Genomic DNA, 26,076 nt, shown 5'->3' with positions numbered 1-26,076 from the left:
AATAAACACAAGTAAAAAAGAAAAAAAGGAACCTGAATCCGGTTGAATAATGTTTTAATAACTTGTTCTACCTGTCGTATAACTTTCTCCCCAACAGTATATCGGCAGTTTGGATGTGACGCGGCCGAGCAGCCGAGTGGAGATCGTGGCTGCGATGAGAAGGATTCGGGTGAGTGGAAGCTGCACCGAACTCCCTTAAAAATCCGTCTCATTCTGAAAATGACGCTGACGTCACAAACAACTACGCACGATGGCAAGGAAAACGAGGCGTCTCGGGGTTTGCTATGGCCCGCTGCTATATTCGGCTTAGGTCTGGTCACTGATCTCCTCGGTGTATTTGGTTTTGGTGGAGGACTGTGAGTGGCCAACTGGGGTATGTGGATGGAAACGTTATTTAGCTGGTGGTGATGTGTGTGTGTGTGTGTGGGGGGGGGGGGGGGGTGTTCAGCAGCACTGACACAGAAACGGCTTCATGTTCAAATAAATCAAATCATAGGATTTTTTTTGTCTGTTCAACTCTAAAGAGGTGGACAAATGAAGATAAGACAATAAGAATGTAAATGTATGGAAGCTAAACGTGAAGACGTCAGACTCGACTTGCCTGGTGGGTGATTTGGTCTCCCATGCGTTTCACCACTGTTTTGAAGTTCCCTTTGAAGCAATGCACTGGAGTGTAACACCCCTTATACACACACACATGCCCAACACAGACACACACACACACACACACACACACACACACTACACTGCTGCGCGAATTTCAGATTTACAACTTTTTCAGCTCCAGAAAGTCGACTTAATCTGTATCAGTGTGTCTGCCAGCTTGACAGCCGTTGGCTTGGCAACCGCGCTTGTGCCAGTGGTTCTGAGGTATTTGAGATTTATTGTGATGGCTAGCGGCGAGATGTCTGCATCTTCCTGTTATGTGCCGAAGTTCATTCCAGCAAGACAACCACACTCAGAGACATGCCCGCACAGTCGAGCAAAAGGTCCAGAATGTTCCTCTTATTGCCCTTCTCCAGAAAAGTGACCCACTCCTGTAAAGTGGACCTCCCAGTTTGCTGCCATGGCAGCTGTTTCTTGGAGGAAAATGAGCTTTGGTTTGGCTCCCGCAGTGTGAAAATGGTTTGACACTGACTTGACAACACAATGGAGGGAAACCACAGGTATCTAACTTGGAAGAGAGGTTAGACTGGAAAGCGTGGAGCTGCTGGAGCCACGCTGGGAGCAGTTGTTGTACTTGTGAAGCATTTAAGCCAAAGCAAGCTACACTAAATGTTGGTTTAAGAAAAAAAACGAAACACAAAATCGAGGATCTAAACACCGGTTCAGTGCGCCGGCTATGTTTGGTAAGTGAGCAGCCGTTGGCTTCATATTTTGAAACATCTTTTTGTGTGTGAAAAGCCCTTGTGGCCCAGGAACAAACTCTGTTGTTTTTGTGTTGTCCTGTCGTTCAGGACCTCCGTCCACATTTAACCACCCTAACAATTGAACAGCCAAATCTGTGCTTCTTCACCCTCTGTTTAAATGGAAAAACAAATTGGATCAAAAGCAAAGACAACTGGAATAAAACTCTCAATCCTGCGTAAACAGTTCGTCCGCTGGGGGAAGGAGGAAAAGTTGATGTGTTGATAAAAGATAAATGTGAATCAATGCAACGGGAACCCATTGAGACAAAATTATGATGAATTTTAACCAGAACGAACTCTCCTCTTACGTGGTCTGTCAGCAACTTTGATATCCATCACCGCGGTTTACTCTTTGTTGTTGGTGTCTGTCAGTTTGAGGTTTGACTGGCGCTCCTTTAATGACATCATCTCTCGGCACCCTCTTCTTCTGTGGTGGTAGATTGGTGACTCGTGCGTCGCGTTCTGCTTGCCTGCGTGAACAAACACCTCATACTCACACAACCGTAGTCGACGAAAACCATTTTGCAGCTTCTTTTGTAAAATTTGTGACAGTTCGGTTTCAATTGGAATGCATGTAGATGGAAACCCGGTAAATTTGCCACCCGTTGTTTGATGCATTTGTAATTTATGGGCTTTTCAAGCATCAGATGATCTGGGCTCCTTCAGTGCTGCCAGGACACGTTTGTGTTCACGCGGTTAACAGAATGCAGCAGCGCGTCCCGAGCCTGTTCACACCTGGAGCTGCTCACTCACGCGTGCTCACGCCAGGTCTGGACTCACCCGCACGCTGGAGTCAGGGCTCCTCCGTCCTCTAGGGGCTGGTAGAGAGACCAGAAGCCACGTTTACATGAATATACTCAGATTTGATATTTGTAACACGCAGCTCAACAGAAGAAGCATTTTTACATGTTTTCAAGCACAATCAAGCGTCTGGAGATGACAGCGCTCCGTCTGGAATGTTTCCTCATCAGCGCAAGGACAGAGACGCACTCCCGTGTTCTCATGCTGTTCCACTCAAAGGACAGTTGAGGTTTAGCTGTTAGAGGCCTCTGGAAACCTTCCCTGTGAACGCACGGAGTGGCTGAGAACGGCCGGCTCAGGATTCAGTCCAGCCGTCCGGGGTTATTTGCTTAAATCTAACAGCCCTTGGAGGCATCGAGCGTCTCTGCTTTCCATTTCACCTCAGGGGAGGAGCCGGCAAGGACAGGCTGGTTTATAGCTGGTGCTTTTTTTTTCCTTTCTTTTTCTCCTAACTTTGAACAGAGTTTGTGAAGGAAAGTTACGATGCTCCCCGCAGTGCTCGGCTAAGATTTTTATCAGCTCGCCTTTGTTGCAGAGTCAGTCAGAGGTAGACTGGTCGGTCGCCCGGCAACCACTTGATGTATGGTGTCTTTGTTTATAGCGTGCATGAGTCACCTGTAAGCCGGTAGCTGATAACAAACTAATGACATGGCAAAGCAGGGAATAGCCACCTACTGTAGAGCAATACGTGCCGGCCTGTGGGATCCAGTGCTGTTGCGTGCACGTACGCACTCACACACACTCGCGCTCACACACAACATGTGTGCTTGTTGTTGTGCATGATGGTTTTGTTGTGATTTATTATTGTTCCCAGAAGAGAATAGCAAAACGGTTTATCACAGACGGAAAAACACTTAAAGGATGGCGAGGTGAAACTCTCCTGCCGGCGCTGGAGTTATTGCTCCAAACGCTTTGTTTACCAGGTCACAAAGAGAAGGAGGAGATCATCTCTTCCTCCCTTCTCATTGGTTCAGCTGTTCCACCAGTCAGCTGATTCTTCTAACTTGACTTGAAACTCTCGGTATGTAATTCAGTCGATTGGTAAAGCCGACAGCGGTGGAGTCTGAGATTTCGGCTCGGCACGTGAGTTAACGTGAATGGATTCTTGAAATAATGAAGTTTGTGTTGACAAAGTCATCGATTGATGGGCCAAATATTTCATTAACACTTCTCCGGTGTGAAAGATTTGCAAATACATGATGTGAACGGTCAAACATTGATTGAAGAAAGTTCAGAAAAGAAAAATGGCCACCATCAAGCCATTCGTTCATCTTTTCTTTTTTCTTTTGTTCTGGCTTGAGTCCAGGCTGAGATGAACATGCTGTTTAATTTGATGGGTCTTCTAAATTAAATGTACTATTATCATCATCCAGTCCGGCAGCAGTTTATCTGGTTAAAAGGACCGGAGACCTTTACAGTGAATTAAAGGGATTAATTGCTCATTAAGCTGTCTTTGCGGGGTTAACTGACTGTAGGAAGATTGAGCAGCATGGGATGAAGAGATTAGATGCGTCTGAAGAGACTGAAATATCGTGGTGGAAAAAAGAGGGAAACTTTGTCCGGTTTCCTGTCTGCAAGGCTGAACAGCTTGGGTTAAGCATCTGTTTAACACCAATTAATTAATTCGTTAGTCTATGATTGTTGAAACGTTTCAGTGCAGTGTGATCTCAGCAGCCAGGAGGCCGGCGGTGCAGGCAGAGTAGCAGCCGCCTAACGAAGCATCCAGGGAGAGGAACCGCAGGAGGAGAGCAGCTGAAGGAGCGGGTTAACAGCGTTGACCAGGCTGAGATTGCTGGACCCCCCTGATGTCCAACGAAGCTTGACGCTTGGACACGACCTGGACTGGTCGTTGTTGTTGCTGTTGTACACAAAGAGAATGATTTGAGATTGAAATTGTTTTCTGCTTAATGCCTGAGAACTAAAATATGAAGTAGTGTATTTTTCAGGCCTGCCTCTGCTTGAGAGATTTAGCTTCGCAGCAGGACTGAGACGCTCTCTGACTCATCAGGTTACACCTCACATCACGAGTTAAAACCTTGTGTCACGAGAACCTATCGAGGTCCAGAGGACGTGCAGAGGCTTTTTTTAGTCGTCCTCCACTCTGAGGTAACCAGACAGTGGACTTGAGTCCGCACGTTGTACACATTTGCACATCATGCAAAAAAAGACCTTTTCTGGGTCCTCAAAGACACTTTTAGCATAAGTTGCAAATTTAAGTTTAATTTTATTTATTTATTCCTTCTTTTTTTAAAGTTCGACCTACTGTTTCCAATATTTTTCCATAAGAAATTTTGCCTGTAACTTTTTCTTTCAAGGTCCCTCATTTTAGCGCTTTAAACGTTTATCTATTGTTGCCAGAAAATAGTTCTGCTTTGATTTTCTCCTTCTGGGGGGCCTTTTCCTGTCCCAGCCCCAGAGGTCAGATGTAGCCGGAGCTGCCGAGTACTCACCAGGAGAAGCCCTGACTGGGTGAGCTCCGATCGATTCAGAAGTATGACATGGCCAAGCTGTAATTTTACATTGAGGCTGTGCTGTTACCTCAAACTGAAAGAAGTAATTATGTTGTCGTTGTACTTTTGCATAATATGGTCTGTCTACTGGGTGATCGTAAAAATGAGAAACACCAGAAGAGGCTCATCATGATGAAGGTGACAAGCATTTCTGATTTAAGGGACAGTAAATCTGTTTCGTTGTTTTTTTTTCGTGTGTGTATGTTATTGTGTCTCTGCACGTAATTAGTTTCTGTTAATCCTTCATCTGTGCCGCCGTTGAATGTGAGGTTTCTCTTTTTAAAATTCATGTCAAATCACTGAACTGCTCTTTCATACCCTGCAGCCATCGTTTACTGTGACTGCTACTTTGAAAATGACCTTTGTTTATTCTCATAAAGAAAACAGAGTTCTTTCATAGTTGGTGTTGGAACAACATTTACCAGAGTAGATGGCATGTTGAAAGTTGCACAGCATAAATACTTTCTGTCATTGTCCTGTCTGAAAAAGTGCCAGCCGACAGTGTTTACCTGCCGCAGGTCAAACAGGAGCTGAGCCGGTGGCGGTTGATTTAGGAACTCTGCAAACTTGGCTGCTATTCTCCATACATGCCTTTGTACTGTCCTCACTCTCCATGGCGACAGCGGAGCAGCTCGATCTGTTCAGAACAATCATGACATCACCACCCTCACGTCGGGTCAGGCCAGAGGCGCCCTTGAGCGATTATCAAATAGTATTTCTGCTCCGAACGCCCCCTCCCTAGAGCAGCCGTGGTTTGGTTTGGAAAAGTTGGGCACAGAGCAGGTAACCGCACCTGCAGCTAACTCAAACAGCACTCCCTTCGTTGACCGCAAAAAAATCTAACCACACAGCACAGAGAGTCGGCCTCTAAAGAGCAGTAAAGAATAGTCAATTCACTTCGACCTGGCCTGCGGAACACTGTGACCTGTCGTGATGTAAGCGCTCGACATCCCTGAGCCGAAGAGCACGCGAGGCAGCAGTGAAGCCACAAGGTGCTACGCTACAATGCTTGCTTTAGACGTTTAGGCACTTCGCCTTTTAGCTTCATCATTTTTTTCTGTAATGAAGTATTCTTTTATTGACTTCACTTCACACACAGTCCACACTGTGTAATTAGTGACATTATTGATTTAAGGAATTTGCACAAAGGTTATTAAAAGTTTTTTTTTTTTTCCCTCGATCTACCACGAGAGAATCTCAGTGTCTCAGATCTTGAGCTCTCTTTTAATCAGAGATTAAACACGGACCCGCGTGACGCCGTGCATCGTTTGTCTCAGTCCCCAGTCACTGGAGCGAACAGAGAAACCACAATGTTCCCAAATATCGGACTCGGTTGATACTGGACAGCCTGCTGTGGTTTATCTGTGTTTGCAGATACTTAGTGGGGCAGCTGGAAGGACAAAACCTGGCAGTGTGTGAACGTTTTATGGGAAACCATTTGAATTCCACACGTAGACGCTGCACGCGCAGTGATTAAAACAATGGTGCATTAATCTGCTTCACATGCATGCTGAACCAACAGACCCACGCTGAAAATGTTCCGTAGGGATGAAGGCGCCACGCTCCCGTCTCCAGATCCCTCTTTTCAGCTTCTGTAGCAACATTCCCTCACAAGATATTCCTGCCATTCAGACCTCTTTCTTTTTTTCCAATACAAACCAGGAATCTCAGTGAAAGTAGTAAAGGAATTCAATTCTGCTGTTCATACTCGGTAGTGTTGAGATTGAACGTTGTTCAGGAACTTGTGGTGCTCTCGGTGCGCACTTCAACTGGAGCTGTGAGCAAAATGGCGCTGACAGACAATGGAAATGAAGGCACAAAAGGTCACTCCTCCTTTTACTGTGTTTTTTAAGGAGCCTCAAATCCAGGCTCAGGAGACACTTGAGGGATTGAAGGGACTTTTTTCTGGCTTGCAGGTCGCCCAAAACTAACTTTCTCTGATAAGTGGGGTTTTTTCCCTTGTTCTGCTTTGGAGAGAGAGTCATTGCTTCCTCTGTCAGAAATGTCTTTTAAAGATATTCAAAACAGGACTATCAGTCTTGCAATCCATTGAAAGGAAAACCAGACAGCAGCAGGGTCTACTTGTTTTTAAATGATATTCTTTCCCAGACGTGTGTGTTGTGTATGGTTTGGTAGAGGCTCTGCCACTTGATATGGAAATATGTTTTTCAGTTAAATAAGAGCTCTTGAATTTGGCATCACTTCGCAAAATGCTGTCAGACAATTTTGTCTTTGATGGGGAATTTTGCATTGAAAAGTCATCAAATTTGCCTTCCTCACTGCTTTTGAAGTCGATTAAAAAGCCTTTTCAAGGGTGTTTTTATGCATTCATATTTGTGAAGAGCATTTGAAGGCCTCTCTCCTTCTGCCGCGTGCCCAGTAGATGGTTCACGGCTCCTTGTCTAACCAAAGTTCACCGTTGAAAGGTGAGAAAGTGAGCCAATAATGACCCATGCATGGCTCATTGCCCTCACACCCCTCCCCCCTCCTCCTCTATGGGTCAACTGAGCAGGATTGGAAGGTGCTCAAGGTTCATCTACACGGATCCCACTTTCGACAGTCAGTCACTGTCAAGGAAATTCTAAATGCACACACAGGATTTACCAGAAAGTGGCTAATGTTTAACGAGCGTTATTGCTCACAAGGTAGCAGATGCCTTGGCTAGTTGCTGACTATAGATTGGAGCTACAGGGCCAGTCAAAGTTGAAGTACTTTTCACAGTTGCTGCATGTTCTTGGATGCATAACGGAAGTTGCTTGTAGCTCGAGTCACAATATGCAAGGCGTCACTGGGGACACTGAGTAATTGAATTGTAAACAGGATAATGATTTATTCAACTGGATGCTGGAGGAGGGAACCCTGCGCTCCAGCGGGCGAGGCAGCGAGAGGTATCTCCGCAAGCCTCAACGTGACATTATTAAATGTCATCAGACGCAAAGGCAGATGGCAGAGTTGAAAGTGTCAGTGCGATGTAGGACACCGATGTATATTATCATCCTGTTATTAAATACATTCATCTTGTGTCCAAAGAGTTGTCTGTTTTTGGAAATGATAAAGTGCAGTGATGGAATCCCAGGCAGCCTCTGCTATGAACCCTGACAGGAGAGAGTCCTGTTTTCACCTGCTGCCTCTGCATCGCCACATACAAGATAAACCATTTTGAAGGTCCGTGGATTTGACAGTTCCCATCTTTGTTTCACGCGTGTGTTGTTGAAAACATGTACGTGAAATACTTTCAAACATGCTTGTGTGGGATCAAATAGATGGATTTGGGCTACTTGGAGAGGCCACCTTGAAAAATCTGTCTGTCGTTCTGCTCAACGGCGAGTGTCAGATCAGACAAACGCTCATACGTCTTCCGTCATGGTAGGTAGACGCCACCATACAACACTTCCTTAAAGTGTTTTGATGTATGTTGTGTTTGTCTCTTCTATGAATACATGATTCATGCATCTACTGCACTCTCCATGTTCCAAAACTGAGTTTGTTTCTCTGCGGAGGAACATGAACCCAACCAAATGTACATAATGCAACTCGCCCGGGCTAAGAAGTCCCCAGACTGCAGTCAGTGCAGATCTCCAGTGACTGATGTAACAGTACTCTTGTGTTAGCACACATCCCAATTTATGAAGCAATACTTGAGGAGAAGGTGTGATTTACTTGGCAGCAGTGGTAGCCGCACAGCCTTCAGGTCCACAGAACGTGGTGTCCGAGCCAGATGTGTGGTTCACAAATATCTTCTGATCATACCATCGGTCTTACAACAAAATCAAATTCAAAACATCGCGGCAGTGTCAGACTGCACTGTGGAAAGTTGATGAAGTTCTCTTTCAGTCTGAATATCAAGTTACATTTGTTGGTGTGTGTGTTTATACTATTCCTGCTTTTATGTCTTTGTGCGTGTGTGTGTGTGTGTGTGTGTGTGTGTGTGTGTCCCTCTCTCTTTGTCTCTCTCTCACTCACACACACACACACACACACACAAATATATTCACATACCTTCTGTCTGGTTTCCCCAGTGAAGCTGTGGACTGTAAATCAGCATCAGTACGTTTGGCTCCTGACCTCCCCACCTTCGTCTACCAGCTTTGCCTCTTTCTCTCTTCTATCCACTATCATCTTTTCTCACCCTTTCTCTTGCCCTGCGTTTCACCCCCCACCCCACCCCACCCCACGCTGTCCTTTTGCCTGAAACTATCTGTTAAACCTGTCACGTTGTCCTGCCCTTCATCAGAGGCCAAGTGAGACTTTGGCTGATTCACAGGTTCTTTTCTCAGAAACAGAGGCTGGGAGGTTGGAGGCGCTCGTGAAGACACTGATTTAATTTGATTCATCCCTCCTTATAATTAACGTCTCCCAAGCTACAGAAATACATCTTGTCCTGTAGAACTCCTTTTGATATTTTAATCCTGGAAACATTAAATAACTGAGATGTCAAGTCCTCCCTTTTGGTCTGGGTTCCTGATGAATGGATTCTTGTGCTCCTAGTTGGAAATGAACTGAATCTGCCAAACCCCCCGTACCCACGCCGTTGTTTAAACCAGCCCCTTTCTTGAGATGAAGCTTGATGATTTCGATCAGTACCAATGCCTGGAACAGGTTATTTTTAATTTTAAGAGTTTGTTCTGGCAGAGCTCAGTCCCAGGCTGTGAAGATACACTTACCATTCTTCAATCGTTGCTCGTCGGCATGTCGGAGGCATTCACTGTAATGAGTCTTCAAATCTAGGCTTATTTGAGTTGAACGTTAACGCTCACATCTCAAAACATGCAAATCGCATCAGCCGTGCCGGCGCCAAGAGGAAGGATCGAAGTCATCACTGACAAAACCATGATGGTGACAGCAGGTGCCTGATGAGACGGACAAAACCAGAAAATATCTGATTTCTATTTTTACTGTTGACATGACAACACATCATAAAGTTGGACTTCCTGTCAACAAAGTGACTCATCCCAGATATGTATTCTCTGCACGACCGTAACAGCCGCACAATGACGCACGCACATCGCCTGGCTAATTTTGCTGGAAAAATTTTTAGCAAGATAAAAAGTTCAATTTCAGGCTGTATCAGGAGTTATATGTCTTTCTTCATTACATATTTTTAATTAGGATCGCAAGGAGGAGTGCTCACGCACTGTGCTGCTCCCCAGGCATTAGAACCTCGAGGAAAGGGAGAGAGAAGGCGACTTGACCCGAGGTGATGTGTCCAACGCCGCTCTGTGGATTCACTCGCCACTGTGGCTGGTAGGTTGAGCAGGCGGGGGCGGATTTCCAATTCTGGCTGAGTTGCCAGTGTTGTAGCAAGCAAATTGCTAAATAAATTATTCATTCCTTTATTTATACCTCGTGAGGAGATGACAAATGAAAGTAAATCTCATAAATATTTGGCAGGTTTTCCCTTTTTGCGTTTAGACCTTGTATCAGTGTGTGACAGATAGACATGATATTTACTGCTGGTTTCGTCAAGGAATTCATCCTGACTCAGTGAGTTTTCGTGTGTGTGCATGACGATATCAGCCTGTGTGAGAGGAGCACACACACACACCACCTACCTCAGCATCCAAGCAGGCAATGACAAACAGCCTCAAACTGGGGTGTCGGCAGTACCCACATCTTCGGAGCTCTCATCTGTCTCTCTCGCAGGTATTTCTGAAACGCCTCATCTTCTTTCCTTGACAAGCTAATCTAATGTACTGACACACACATGCTGCCGGGTCCCCTCCCAGCTTTTCATGTGGAATATCTCTCGCACCAAACACCTCACTCGCTACCAGACGCTCCATCACTGAATGTCAGTAATAGATAGATGAGGGAGAACCAGTATGCGTGTGTTCTTGTGCCCTGAACCTGCTGGAGAGCCACTGGTGATCCGGGAAAGTTGGAGAGGGCATGTTAGCGTGTAGCTTTGGTGCGGTCGCTCTGCGGCGCCACTGTTGGACGGTGAAGTGGTTGAGATGCTCTGACTGTTAAACTTGCGCCCCACCGTACAGGCAACCACGCACGCTTCGCCAGGTCATTTGTTCAAGTTGCTGCCATGATGGCGGAAGGCGCGGCTACATTTCAGTAAAGTCAAAGATTAGAAGAAAGCAGAAGGCTGATTTTGGCCTGAGTTCATTTCTTGTGCCTAAATTGTTCAGTAAAACAGCTATAAAAGGCTTTCAGCTTTTATTTCACTTTTTATGACTTTATATATTAATAATTTTATCAGAAGCTGCTTGTGGCAGAGAAACATTGTTCACTACCACATATTTAGTGATTGCAAGTTTTGAGAGCCTGCTAATCTTAACATCAATGCAAAAGGTAGCAACAATTCATCAGCGTGTCATTGACTAAGACCACGAGACCCCATGTGAGCAGTGTGACGTGGGGAAGTTAGTCTGGGGCCCTGCTGGGACAGCTGTCAAACGACTGCAGTGGAGATTGGCAGTGTCTAATAGAGCTTTTAATGTGGGTGAACGCTTGACATTTAAAGGTTTTTGCAAGATCAGTGTCTCCTTGACTATTAAGAAGAAATCTTCCTATTTGTTGTAATCAAATACAATTGAGTGTAAAAGTGCCCTGAGACTGTGATTAGCTCGAAAGTTTCATATTGAACCGTTTATTGGATTCCCTTACTCAGTCTGTGTTGCTGACCTTCAGTACGACTTCCAGTGCACCGTAGTGGGAAGGTAGAGAGCACAGCGGGTTCCCAGCAGCGGCCGCGAGAAGTTTGCACAAGCAAACATCCTTGGCTCAACTTCTCAGTCGTTGCAGGTTCCCAGTTTTCTCTACCAACACAATGGTAAATCAATATTTCAGATCCAGGTTTACCCCAACGACAGACTTTACTCTTGTTTATCCAGTGATTAATAGAAACTTTTATTGCCTTGTCAGTAACCATGGCGATGTGAATAATTGGGTGGATGTGTCGGGTTCTGTCCCTGCAGAGGTGTGAGGCTGCAGACATTTTGGTGGCTGTGTTTAACCGTCGCTGCTGGTTCCAAAGTGCTGCTGTGAATGGTTGTCTGCGTGGGCGCCGTGGGCGTGCCTGCTCGGAGCTGTCAATCAAATACAACACTTGACTCTGTCTGTCTTCACATCCAGATATTAGCACGTGCGCTCCAGCTGCATCGCTCCAAACAAAGCGAGTTCACACATTCATCTCAAGTGACCACTCGAGGTTGAGTCTCACTTGCCTTTCCTAGATGCAGATAAAAAGGCCTTGGCCCTTGTCGTGAAAGCTGTCCATTTGTGATCGCTCACTCAGGGCGCTTGCCTATACCAGATTTGAACCGGGTCATTGTCACTTTTAAGGTGGAGGCTCAGTTTGTTCAGCGTAACCTGCTGATAACAAACCCTCTTGTGGTTGAAGAAACGGCTGCTAACAAGAGCTCTGCTGATCCAGTGTGCGATGTCTGTACTGGGCAGGTACGAGCTTGAATCACTGGATCCAGGAACAGAAATATATATGAATATGTTCCAAACCAGTCGGCCAAATTCCCACTGAGATACTCCGGTAAACATTGAGCGTCGTGCTGAAAAGAGGGAAGAATCAGACGTGCAACCTGAGTGTTAGGGTGCAGGCGCTTTTCTCCTCATGGAAGAAGGGAATGTTGAGGAGAATAAGCCCAACATTTCGTTTATAAAGATGGAAAGTGGACCAAAGCACATGAACTGCTTAGTTGTCTCATGAAAGGTTACCAGCTGATGCGATTCTGCCTTATGTTGAACAGGCAGTCAGGCAGCGAGTACAATGAGGTTCGGGCACCTCCAGCAACCATTTTACAGGATTACAAACTTTTCAAAGATGGACCACCCAGGATATCTGAGGGGCAGTCTGAAGGGCCCCCGTCCCTCCCAGGCCAGCACCCCCCGCCATTCGTAAGGTGGACCTCACAGGGTTCAGGAGCAGGTGGAGAATCAAGACATCTCACCCAGAGAAGCCTGACAAAGTTCCCTCACTGGCTGCTTTCCTCTGCATCTTCCCTCATCCGTTCTCCTTGCGACGCTATTCTTCTCTTCATTTCCTCTTCCTCCATCTGTGACTCACTTCTTCCTCTGCTGCCTCATCCTCTCCTTTTAGTTTTCCTTCCTCCATTCCCCTCTCTCTACCTTCAGTCTTCTTCCACTCTAATCCCTTCCTTCCCTCCTCCTCCTCCTCCTCTTTCTCCTCTTACCCATCACCCTCTGTACCCCCTCCCCCTTTACTCCTCCCCTTCTTATTCATCTGGCATCCTTGTTCCTCTCCCCTCTTCTGTTTTTCCTGCCTCCTCTTCCTGCCCCCTCTCTTTCTCAGAATGTTCCTCATTTTCATCACCCTATTGTACAAACAAACCCAAAAACTGGCCTGACTGGTGCCAGGGAGCAAACCACTCAGGTCAGGGTTGTCGTTTTGTATTCATCTTGGGGTTATGATTGAAGACGGCGAGTCAAAACGCCCAGGAAATGTTCCTGTCTACAAAGTAGAGCGAGTTAGCAGGTGAAGAACTGTCTCAACAGTCTGCTGGCCTAACAAACTAGCTCTCACTACAGCGAGGCCAAATACCTCCATCAGATTTATATAGAGTTCCTTCAGCTGAGGCTTGTTAAGGCCACATAAAGGCAGCAGTCTCCTCTGGCAAATTACCGGCTGAGCAGAGGAGAAAGGTGGACACACTCTGGTTAATATTGGACCTCTTGCTGCAGTGCTCTTGCGAGACCTCTTGAACGATGCGATCTGGCTCTCGGGGTCTGGTTGCCACAGGTGCTTGTTTGTCTTGTAGATAATTAGTGATTTCATTTGGAGTTGTGTTCCTTCAAGGTTTGAGGCTTTGTTGTGGTCTGTGCACACAGAATCGTCCCAACCTCCCATCCTCCCAGATATGTCCCCTTGAAAGCCTCCCCTAAGTGGCACACTGCTGAATGAAAATGTTATGCCGCTCATCGGCAGCTCCCTGGCTGACCTTGCAGCTGCCCTCATCCATCAGCTCTGGGCCTTGGCTTTATCTCGCCGCTGTAACCATCCCTCCTATCTCCTCTCTACGGCTGCATCTCAATCCTGCACTGGGCCTTCCTCTCCTTATCTAGTCCCCTGTGCTCTGTAACGTAATGCTGGCAGCGGTCTATCCAAACACCTTGGTCACATTTCACCGCTCCCACTTCTCACCCCCTTTTGTCCTCAGATAAATCCTAATGCACCAACTTCCTCTTCGTACTTTTGATTTTCATTTTTCCACATAATAATCCGCTTTTTCCACAAATCCTGTCAAAATGTCACAAATGGTTTTGAGCTCAGAAGTTCAGTATTTGACAGTTAATAATGTTGTTTGAAACCATCATCGCCGCAACATCCACAGCCTGAACAATATCAGACGCCGCACGACTGTCGCCTTCACTCAGTCCTGAGCACTTCATCCGTCTGTGACCGCCGCCACCGCCGCTCATGCAGGCTGTCGTATATTTGAACGCACGAAAAAAGAAAAAAAATTGGACAGGCGGAGTATCACAGCACACCCCCTAGCATTGCTTCAAATGATTCCCCTGCTTCTCAGATCAGCGCAGATGAAAGAGAGTCAAGAAAATGGAATGATGGCGCATGAGTGAGTGTGTGTGTGCGCGCGTGCTGCGGGGATGAAATGATGTTGGCCTCCAATATGGTTTTAATGAAACCTTTTCCCTCCACAGACACTTTCATTAAAGCTGCCGACTGCTGCTGTCAGCCTGACTTTACCCACAACCGCCATGTGGATAAACTCCTCAGTCGGGCTGCTACGGCAACGAACTCACGCTATGATATGTATCATAAATAGCAACACAACATCGGCAAGTGGCTGGAATATCTGTGCAGTGTTTTGAAAAGAAACAATACATTTTTCTGTATCAGTGTTATTGCACAGCTATCCTCCCCAGGAAAATGGAAGGAACTTTCCATCCTTTTTGTTTCTATTCTATTTCACTCTGCTTTACTCTACGTCTGTCCTCTAAATGGCATGACAGCATGTCGGTAAGAGCCACTTACCCTAGAAATCAGCAGCTTTTACGTTTAACAAAGATTATTAATATAATTTGCAAAAGTCTCAGGTGCAAAATATTGCTGTTTATATTTAAAATTGTAATCAAGCTGAAGCTATGGTTATGTGTTCTAGCACTTTGAGAGGTAATTATGGAGTCATCATCCTCTGGCACTTTAATCGTTTCTGGTCTAAAACTGTATTTTTATCATCTTGAGAAAAGACTTGAAAATTCCATTAACAGCACAGGAGACAAAAGACTCGTAAATGTAGCCCTTAACAGCAGTACTTGGTGAAAGTAGCCACCATAGTAGAAAATAAATATGTATCGGCGCAAAGGTTAGCAGGTCAGAACCTCAAAAATGATTGTAATTGATGAGGAATTTGATCAGGTCTCTAAATTCCTCCACGGAAACAAAGGAGATGCTTTTGTCTACATTTAGTATTCATCAACTTGTCTTGTTGTCTGCTGCTGCCTGTCGTTTCTTGGTACATTATATACTAAATCCCAAACACGCTGATGAACAGCTAAGGTTCGGCGCTCATGCTTTTGAAAAACACGGAGCTCTTCCTGGGCGCAGGTCCAAAAGTGTATTGAGCAGGGAGCACAAGTGTGTGAGCCGCAGAGATTGACAGCGAGCTGTCAGTTACTCCAGCCTCAGCCCTCACACAGGACCTGCGCCTGTAGCCTGTGGCGGCACGACAACCAGGACGTGTTGTTCTGCTGCGATGTGTGTGGTCGTCCATAATGGTGCGCAGCATTGTGAGATCTGCCTGTTTTGAACAAGAGGGGGGTATTTAAATCATCACTGTGCTCTTCATGAAATGGTGACTGCACCTGTAAAAATCCAGCACACCTGAGAAGATGAGCTCATCCAGATTAGAACACACCTCCGTCATGGTCCTGCTTGACTCCAGCTGCAGAACCGGTTTTAGTGTGTAGAGCAAGTTAGCCTTCATCCTGCCGCTGCGTTAAAGTTTTGTTTTATCTGCAGTGTCATGTGTACATTTTTCTGTGTGGTCTCTGACCCGGGATTGGCTCTGACTGGTGGAGGCGTGGCCTCCCTTCACCAGTGGTGCTCCTGCAGCTGTCGACAGCCACTGGAGGACCCTGCGCTGGTAAAAGCCCTGCAGACTGTCAGTCATGGCGGCTGATGAGCAGTACGCGTCACATGCCTCTGCACTGTACACCTGAGGGTGGGTTCATGTGTGGACCCGCTAGGCTCAGGGCTGTTGCTCCTTGTTGTTTGCGTTCGCGGTCATTTTACCAGGCTAGTGAAAGTGAGCATTTTATTTTACCGTCTTAATTTCTTTTAGAAACTGTCCTCCTTTTGTTCGTGTTATTTGTTGATGTGAGCAACACCCGCCGGCTCTCTCTCCTCTGTAGCTCTGCTTCACCTCTTCGTGTTCACAAACACCCTGTTTGAGCTCTAAGAATAAATAACTTTTATTTCCATAAATTTTATCTGTTTTGGGTTTTTTTGCATCATGTGTTACATGATGACATATTTGCTGCATAACTGGTGTTTGAAGTATTTCTTGATCCTTCATCATACTACCAGCCATGCTCATCGGTTAGGAATAGGTTTCAAGATAGTTCAGTTGTTGTTCCAAATATTCAGAATAAGCTGGGGGGGGGGGCATAGAGAGAGAGAAACAAATTAAGAAATGAACGTTCTTGCTCACGTGATAGAACCTGTCCCCTCGGTTTAGTTGGACCGCCCTCAGTAACAGAGTAGTGGGGTGGACCAAACCATTTTCTACCTCAATAGGTCTCTGATACAAAGTTCAATCCCTCAACCAGTTTATTAATTTAGTGTAATTTACAGGACACGACAGGTTCTGTTTTGCTCGTGTTTAGGTGTTTGAGGCCGATCATGGTATAGGTTGCCACGGCAACCCGCTTCTCATGGAGACGGAGATGAAAGAGGCGTCTCTCCCTGTTAGTGTCAAAGTGATTTAGAAGCTCTTATTCAAAGCTAACAGAGATGCACAGTGCTGCTTTAACTACCTAATATTCTGTTGAACAAATGTCTTGAGTTGGTGAGAAAAGTCTCTCAGAAGTTCACATCCAGGAGGCACCTTGAAATATTGTCAAAATCAAAAGACAGATCAAGAGGTTCAGTTTAATGAAGTTGGAAGAAGAGAATGTTCCGGCGTTTTTGTTTGGATCCTGGCTTGAAGGGTTCTCCATAGCCAGATATAGAAGGCAGCTCTGGGCTGTACAAGCATTTACGCTCAGGAATTTATAGCAAAGCATCACTAGAGGAGAAATAAAGCATGTAATCAGTCCTCCTGTGGTTGATGAAGTCTGCAGTTCCAATCTTTCGCACCTTCTTAAAGCGTAAAAAAAGCATCTGGTTCCACACTGATGGAAATTAAACCCCGGAGAAGTTCTCGAGGTGACTGCTTTTTTAGATCCTGTCTGGGGAGCGCAACATGTGTCACAATTCCAGCCGCAAGTGAAGAAAACTACACAAGCATTGATCTATTTTGGCACTCACATTTTGTGTTGTGTTTACCCCGAGACGAGCCCCTAATTTAACAGATGGAAAACAAAAGGCACTGAAAGTAAGCCAGCATAGCAACATGTCAGAATATTAGCATAAATCAACAGAGATCAATGGACCTCTGTTACGTGGTATTTATGCAGCATGAATAAAAGAAGATGTTAAAAAGTCTTGCTCACACGGGACGCTGAGCAAATACCAGCACATGGCAGGACAAGCTGTACACATAACAAGATCCTGTGGGAGTGTGTGTGTGTGTGTGCGTGTGTGCATGCGTGCGTGTGTGTGTGTGCGTGTGTGCATGCGTGCGTGTGTGTGTGCGTGTGTGTGCGCTTTCATGGGTGTTGTGTTTTGGGTACAGAAGCACAGGTAGTTTTTATAATGCTCAGGATGTGTGTGATGTCAACATTTCCACTCACCCTCCCGTCTCCCGGTAAATTTTGCATGGCCGGCCTGTGTGTGTGTGTGTGTGTGTGTGTGTGTGTGTGTGTGTGTGTGTGTGTGTGTGTGTGTGTGTGTGTGTGTGTGCACTGGAAGTATATGGTGGTGTCAGGAAGGGGATTTCATGGGGGGAAGTGGGAGAACAATACCTCTGGTCTGACTGTAGCTCAGCCTGGTCTGTGCTTCTGTGACCTGCCCACGCTGCAAAAAATGACATTTTTGTACAAAAGGCTGTAAGCTGCATCAGTGTTTACTGCTGCTGGACTCCAAACTGTAGCCCACTTTAATGGAATAAGAAAACTTCTCAGGGGATGGACAGAAAGGCTGAAACTCAGGAGTGTATTCACCACTGATTCACAGTTATTTTAATGATACTGACATACACGACACGCTCAGGTAACGGTGGAAAATGAGCACATTGCTCCTAAAGCCCATGGTGACATCTTCACATTGGTTGTTTTGTCAAAATAAGCAGTGAATCGTCACAGTTGAGAAGCTGGAAGTGTGTGATATGGCCTGATGTGTGACAGTCACAGTGGCTGTGAGGTGCAAATCACAAAATCGCTACATGAAAAGCGCAGCGGATTACAACAGCACAAGAGCGTGAAGGAAGCGTCCCCGCCATCGTCTCCTCATCCTCCAAACACAACTGTTGTTTGCCTTGAACAAATGGAGTTTGACCGAGTTATGTGAGGGCTTTATGCAGTATAATGACTGCGTGCCTAAGTTTTTACCGGTGCAACATGGATGCACAAGTGCTCTTTTATGAAAGTGTGGAGCGCTGTAATGGAATTAGCGTTCCCTCGGGAAGCCTGATGGAGGACCTCTCTTGTGTGTATCTCTTGTGATATCTTAATCCTGATCAAAGTAATTCAGTGTAGGATAATCCAGCAGATATGATCATTCTTGGCTAATGTTGGGGAAAACGTGTCCTGCTGAGGGACGCTGGGACACGTGAACGCGTTTGAGCCAAACGACCAGCCCTCACTTCACAAACACACCTCTGGTTTTTCCTTTAGTGTCACAAAGAAGAGCTTGAAGTCCGAGATGCAGGCTTGAGTCGTCACTTGATTTAAATCAACAACAAAGGACTGAGCTTCCTGCTAAGCTTCCCACTTTCTGCAGTGCTTCCGGCCTGGTTGCTCTAATTTTAGGAATATGTCCCAACAACCGCTGGACCTCGAATGAATAAAGGAAGGAAGCGGTGAAGGGGGGGGGGGTGAAGAGAGACCCGGTGCGTCCACAAACAGCTCAGACAGCACGGTTCTTTTGAACAATTATGTGATATTACTCTCTGTGGTGAAAGGTGCACTTTTTCTGTGTGTCTGTACTCTTTCAACGCCCCGCGGTGCAGAGGCGTCGCAGACATGAGCTGCTGGTATGCTGTTCCGAGGCGTCGTCTGATCCTCTGTGCTCCTTTGAGCTGCTCTAATTCGCCATCTCACCAGAGACTCAAGATAATTTGTCCCAATGAGGGATTAGCTTCCGGCCACTGCCCATTTCAGACCGACCAGGCAAAATGGCCCCAGATGCCAAAGATCCGCAAGTGAATTCTTCCATTAGGTTTGATTACCCGATGAGTAGAACCAGAGTGGACGGATTTGCTCTCATCACACTTCCTGAGCTGCAAGTGTTTCGCTGCGATAGACGAAGCTGTTGAGAGAATCACGAAAATGCTGTTGCTCTTACATGTGCAGATAATCCAGATAATCCACATGAAGTTCAACCAGCTGTTGATTTATTTATTTTTTTTAGTTTTATTGTAGATCAGCATGTACATGGATGGCAGTATTAAGTATTAACAGGATTAAGACAATAGTCTGAATTACACGCCACAATGTAAACAGCATTTTCAAACAACCTGAACTCTAATGAGGTCATAGCAGATTGAGCTGTAATCTTCCCATTTTAGTTGCATGACTGAAGTGTATTGTCGACATGTTTCCGCCTTAATCCATCCATGGGTTTACAGACGGCCGTCAGCCTTCTTTGCCACGCGCAGTCCAGCTTCCAGCAAGTGTTACAAACGTGTTACTAGCCAGAAAACCCTCCAAATTTACAACAGGAATTGTTTCAGGGCAAATTCCACAAGGAAACTTGACTTACAACGTAGGGATGTAACGTGGGTGAACGTCTTCAGGCACAGGCGGACTTTGCTCCGTAGCGTGCGGACAGGAATATGAATGGAAAGTTCTATAAGAACCTCATGGAAATATGTAACCTTAATCAGAATATTTCATATTTAGAATAAGGGCAGGAGCTGCATTGCTGTTCATGTCAATGAAGTCCTGGTATTGGGGTTGTGAGGTCGGCGTTGCTGCGTCCAGCTCATTTCCTGCATCCTAAAGCATCATCGTGATGTTCATGATCTCGCTGAATATATCAGTTGTTTATCAGAAAATGTTCTCGGTGTATGTGACATTTTGTAGCAAGCGTTGCGATCTGAACCTGCGGGACTGAGAGGTGCTGCCTGATACCTCAGAAATGTTACTGCAGTTTATTAAATTCAGCTGACACAAGCAAGAGCCTCAAGTCTTCCACTTTCATTTGCACGTTTCCGAAGCAGAAATTGAAAACTAACGAGATGTTGTCCTCACATCTGTGACAAGAGAACTGCTGGCACTGCTGGGTTATTGGCATATTTACATTGTTTTGCATACGTTAAACATATGCTGTGCAAGGTGAACGATGGCTTCCGGTGCTCTGTCATGTTGCTTTTGGCCAAAATGTGAAATAGCAATAATTTATTTTGAAGTTTTGCATCAGAGCTTTGTGATAGCATTTTTTAAAATTCAGACAATGAGGCACTGAAAACGACTAAAGCTCATAAAACATGAGGTCTGAACTGGGGATTTGCCCACTTTATGAATTATGAAGTTTGAATCCTAACGGTTTTCCTCGCTTCATGGGTTTTTATTTTCCCTATGCTAATTAGCCTGTCTTGTGTACATATGCGCACACACACACACACAGACGTATACCCAGGGTCTGAAATTAAACTTTTGACTCAAATTTCAGGCGTATTTCTAAAAAAAAAAAAGAAAAAAAGATAAAAATACATTTTATTTAAAATTCTTTCAAAAACATAATTTAGAGATTGTCTACATGCCCTCTAGTGGCTGTAATAGTTATGACCAGAGTAAAAGACGAAATCTAATGGCTTCAGTCTGTATCTTTTCAACATCCTCTTGTTGATCCAGTCAGGCTTGTTCATCATGTGTCAGTGTTATGCTGGTTAGTTATGGAAAGAAAAGATCATCGTCTGCCCTCAGCTGAGAACTCAAATCAAGGTTAAAGTCTATTCGTGATCTTTTAAAAACAGGAAGTTCATTACTCAGAACACTTGAAGTTTTTGACCACCCAGATTTGCTCTTAATCCACAGATGGTAGTTTTATCTCGCCGTATGTGAGTTCATTCTATTAATTTGAGTGTTTAAGCCCAATTAGCTCCAGAGAAATAATTGGAAGCACAACATAAATTTGCTTAATAAGGAGTTGGGCCACCATGAGCTTCTGGAACAGCTTCATCACGTCCTTCGCTGGAACTAAACTTCAGGGATGATCACCATTCTTAAATGATATTCCCTGCTAGCATATGACGCACATCATTTTCACACTCTTAGGACCACCCGGTGACCCCCTCTGTGCTACGGATGGGTTGTCGCCCTGTTTCTCCTCTCATTTATTCATCTTTTCCTATAAATTGTTGTCAGTCTTACAGCGTGTTGCACTCCTGCAAACATTGACGCTGGAAACAACAGCTCCCCCTTGCTATTATCAGTGCAAGCAGTACTTCCACATCAGCAGGAGGGAGGCTGAGTCATAGCACAAGGCTATTAGCCCATTTAGATTCGCTGAGAGCCTCAGACAACAAAGAGACCAACTAAAATAGAACGGTAACAATTTTTCTAGTGATTTTTTCCCCCCTCTGGGTGGTGAAGGTTGTTGAAACATTATTGTGTTAGAAAAATAAACCCCCATTGTCCTTTCAAGGATGAATGCTAGCATAGGATTTCCACCAGCCACAGCAAATTGATCCATACTCGATTAGCGGCTCTTAAATTCAGAATCAGCATATTTAACGCCTATACATAACATTGCATAGCATTGTTCACATTTAATTGCAAGACTTGAACCACGCCGTCTCAGTTAATTTGGTGGCGGTAGATTCGTGAAGAGCTCCTACGGGTTGTACTTGAAGTTTTGATAGAACATCCTCAGAGCTTAACATTGTAACCTGTTACTAAAATATTCATAAGCCCTGCTATCAGAGAGCTTTGAAGTGTGCCGGTACCCGTGGCAGAATTCTCAATGAAGAAAGAGGCAGCTGTTTAAAACACGCAGCTTATCCTGTTCTCGTTTGAAACCTAACAATGGCACCTATATTCTCTGAATTGTCCTCAAAAAAACTTTTGTGGGGAACCGATTTTCCTGCTGATGCCAAAGTATCCTCAAGAGACAAATTTTTTTACCATAGATTCATCTGAAAGCTGATATTGGATAAGAAAGTTGGGAATTTGAGTTTTTGTGGCTTAAACTCAGAGCAGAATCGATGCATCGTTCTCAATCGGTGCGGTTATATGATGTCAGAAAAATTCAAATTATTGCGTTTTGTCCAGCTGAAATTGTACTTTTCAAAGCTGGACTAACATCTGGACTGTGCTGCTGGGAAGCTACTTTGTCTGTTACGCACTTTAACCGCCCCCCCGACCAGCTCGGCGTTCTGCGCGTGTTTCAGAGGATCCATTGTGGTGTTTAACACAAAACTCAAACGGCAAACTGTCAAAAAGGGGAACCAGATGGAAGTCCGACTGGCACCAGTCGTCAGGGGGCAGACCGCCACGGCCCCTCCTGAGGCAGACAGACTTCAGTGAAAAGATCTAGTGCCGTCAGGCGATTTAAAAAAAAAGAAAAAAGAAAATCTAATTAATTAAAGGATTTGTAATTAATTAATCTAATAAATGCATTTTTAATCTCATATCCGCTTAAGGTCCCCAAATAAAGACTTCAAATTCTAGGACATGACAACATTGTAGTGCATGACGAATCAAATGAATACACGAAGAAGAGAAGATTTGAAATCCACATTTTTATTGGTGATTGAACAAAACCTAAGCAGGGCTTCTTAAAGCGGAGTCTCAAACAGGCGCTTTGACCAGCGACGCACGTGTGAGGTGACGAGCCACTGCCAAGTGCGGGTCCTTCAGTGGGCCAAGTTTAAAATGCTGGTGTCTGGGTAAAATTCACATTGAATTGCCACTCAAGTGTGCTACAATTCATCTCGCATTCATTTTTAGAACGCGTTAATTTGTGGTGTAATTAATTAATCTAATTAATGCGTTAAAGTGACAGCCCTAAACAGATCACTCCGTCCCATACATGGATGCTGGATAAGGCGACAGTAGCCCCATTAAAACTGGAGCCTGACTGTAACTGTGCATGTGAACCGACTGCTTGATGGAAGCTGACTTCATTTTATCGTCTAGTGCTGCGCGATCAGTCATGATGGCGGCCTGGGCACTTACAGACCCACAAAATGTGCGATTTTTGTTTTTTTTCCCCCAATTTTTTGGGGTGTTTTTTTCTTGCCAGTTAAATTTCTGTGTTTGAGTTGAGAACATCCGTCCATCCATCGTCATCTTCCGCTTATTCCTACACATTAAGGGTCGCGGGGGGGCTGGAGCCTATCCCAGCGTCAACGGGCGAGAGGCGGGGTTCACCCTGGACAGGTCGCCAGTCCATCGCAGGGCCAACATACAGAGACGAACAACCATTCACACTCACATTCACACCTACGGTCAATTTAGAGTATCAATCAGCCTCGTCCCCAATTGCATGTCTTTGGACTGTGGGAGGAAGCTGAAGTACCAGAGAGAACCCACACAGGAACAGGGAGAACATGAAGACTCACCCAGAAAGATCCCGTGCCCGAGCCGGGACTCAAACCCGGACCCTTCTTGCTGTGAGGCCACAGTGCTGACCACTGCACCACCGAGCAGCCCTTGAGTTGAGAACATACACATTTCAAATTTATCTGAATTCAACGACATTTTTTAGACCCATGAGAGGGGCAGTAAGGTTTTAGAAGAAAAAAGAAACATTTGATCAAAATGTCATTATTTAGATTGATAATGCAACTTTGATGTAAACATCATCATTCTCAGCTTGATTGAAAAACCCATGAGAGGGATGATGGTATGATTTTTTTCTGGGAATCTGTAGTCAACACAGGTTTTTGTTTTTTTTTATATATAAGCCAGTAGAGTATGGCATTCAAATTAAATCAGATGCAGAGCCTTAGTCCTAAAACCATTATTACCGTTATTTGGTTACATTGCATTTAAAATCGCAAGATGAATTTTTCATAGAATTATGCGGCACTCGTCCAGTCAGTAGTGCCGGAATCTTTTCATTGTCTCTCAAGTGATTTTTCTATTGATTGCTGGGCAGAAGTTTTCCATTGTCTCTCTTTATCATTCGCTTAAAAGTTGTTGTATTTTGATCGATGCTCTTTGGTTCTCTCAGAATTTGAAAGATGTACAAAATACTCCAGCTCTTAATAGGAAAGAGTCGGATTCAGTTTATTGGACCAATGATTCTGACCTTGGCCTCAAAACTACAGAAGCCATTTTTAGTTGAGTGTCCTCCGGTGGAGGTGGGCTCCTGCTGTTCATGCGTGGCTGCTAATGGCCTGTGGTTCCTGCCCGGTGAAACCCAGTCGCTAACGTGTGGGAGCTCTGTGGTCATTGTGAAGGCCTCCTTCCTTACTTTGGCATGCAATACTTCATCTTTAGCTGTACTATGAAACATTGATTTTGTGCTAATAAGGGGGGGTGGAATCCGCCTCCCCCCCCCCTCCACTGCCCCCAATGATGATAAATTGCCTGATGTAGTCATACGTTTATTATTCTCCATCGTTCACCTGCGTCCTTGTGCCTAGGAAGACAACAAAGCAAGAAAACATGAACTGGGATCAATGGGAGTTTTCACGCAGGACCAGCTGGTCACAGATCCGCTAACTCAGTCGGATGATTTCATTTCTAGTTTGTTTTCTTTTGAAACGCAGGCTCCTCTGCCTCTCTGTTATGCGCTGATAAACAGTGTGAAATAAATACAATATTTTCCCCACAGAGGATTGCTTTAAAAGGATTGATCTGGTGATACAAGAGCTTTCAGAGCTGCAAGTTCAAGGTGCTTGCTGAATTACTTATGAGGGAGGTTGGTGTGAGTCCATACAGTATTTAGTTTGACCTGCAGCCATTACTGATTTGGGGGTTTTTGCGTTTTGTTGGCTCATTTTTTGGTTGTTGATGTTTTTGTTGTCGTATGAATGTGAATAAACTCTTAATCAAAATCAGGAATTACATGGCTCCTAATTAGAATGATTTCTAGAATTTTCACTAAATATTTAAAACACTGAAGAATTGATTGTTACTTGTGTCTTGAGCTTCTCCCGCTCCCCCGTTGATGCTAAACGTTACTTGATTCCATCAGCTGTTTTCAGCTTGGTATTTTTCCATTCCTGTTGTGAGCCAACAGAAATGTTATCTCCTTTAATGGTCACCAACTACTGTTGACCTGCAGTCACAATTATGTAGGTCACAGGTGAGGATGGGGATCCAACGGACAGCTCCTGTGCTCGCGTCCGGCCTGAGTTTGACCCGTCCACCTCCTTCCCCCCTCTCCGCTCAGACATTCTGTTTATAGACGTGGCTGAGTCACTGCTTCGCTCGATTCGCCAGCGTACGCACTGCACGCAGTTTGAATGTGTAGAGTCATGTGTTTGCTGCCTCACCTCACATATCAGTGAGCTACAAAGATAAAACCCATTAAACCATAATATATATCAATAACTGCATTAAATGTGTAACTAGTCATAAAACTGTAATTGCACAAGTAGGCTGTTGGCTGGAAATACGGCCGGCCTCACTGGAAGTAGAACGATGTCGCAGTTCTTTCAAGCTGGAGTTTTCAATGTGATCACTACTGCAGAAGGCGTGAGCTGTGAGGGAAGTATGATTGATTACCGAAAGGAAGTTGCTGTGTTTCTTCTTCTTTTGTTATTGGCTTGGTACTTCCTGCAGTCGTACTCAGATCCGCGGTTCAATTCTGCCTGCTGAGAAGATTGTTTGTGATTGACAGGAAAACATTTTCCTCGCGACTTCTATGAACCCTTGCAAACACCTTTGTTCCTTCAACTGCATTTCTGTGTGCAGGCCAACGAAAAGCAAACGCGTATTTCATGAAAAACCATAAAATACTGCGGCAAAGCAGTTCGGCAGTTGCTTGGCAACGATTACTATATTAACAACAGAGGTATATATCATAGACCTTTACTACAAACTACGACATAGATCGTAACGTCGCACAGCCCAAACTAGGACGTTGCCTGATATCAGTCACAAGCACCTGAATCACAGTGGTGACACTGTCCAAA

The 26,076-nt window shown here is 45.0% G+C and overlaps 1 protein-coding gene across 3 annotated transcripts in view; it reads left to right on the top strand.

Moving 5' to 3' along the window:
* Positions 1-26,076, top strand: part of LOC147249447 (carboxyl-terminal PDZ ligand of neuronal nitric oxide synthase protein-like) — a 147,526-nt gene that overhangs the window by 782 nt on the left and 120,668 nt on the right. For 2 of the 3 annotated variants that reach the window (XM_086223491.1, XM_086223492.1), the window contains exon 2: positions 98-169. In XM_086223491.1, the coding sequence (XP_086079617.1) occupies positions 98-169 (72 nt within the window). Of the gene's footprint in view, positions 1-97; positions 170-26,076 lie in introns of those variants that run through there. The other variant, XM_086223494.1, reaches the window with a different exon arrangement.

Source organism: Aulostomus chinensis, chromosome 14, assembly GCF_037954235.1.
Source record: "Aulostomus chinensis isolate RoL2024-O1b breed Wild chromosome 14, RoL_Achi_v1.0, whole genome shotgun sequence".
Classification (NCBI taxonomy): Eukaryota; Metazoa; Chordata; class Actinopteri; order Syngnathiformes; family Aulostomidae; genus Aulostomus; species Aulostomus chinensis.
The sequence above is the reverse complement of the archived record's forward strand: the minus strand, read 5'-3'. Positions and strand labels throughout refer to the sequence as shown.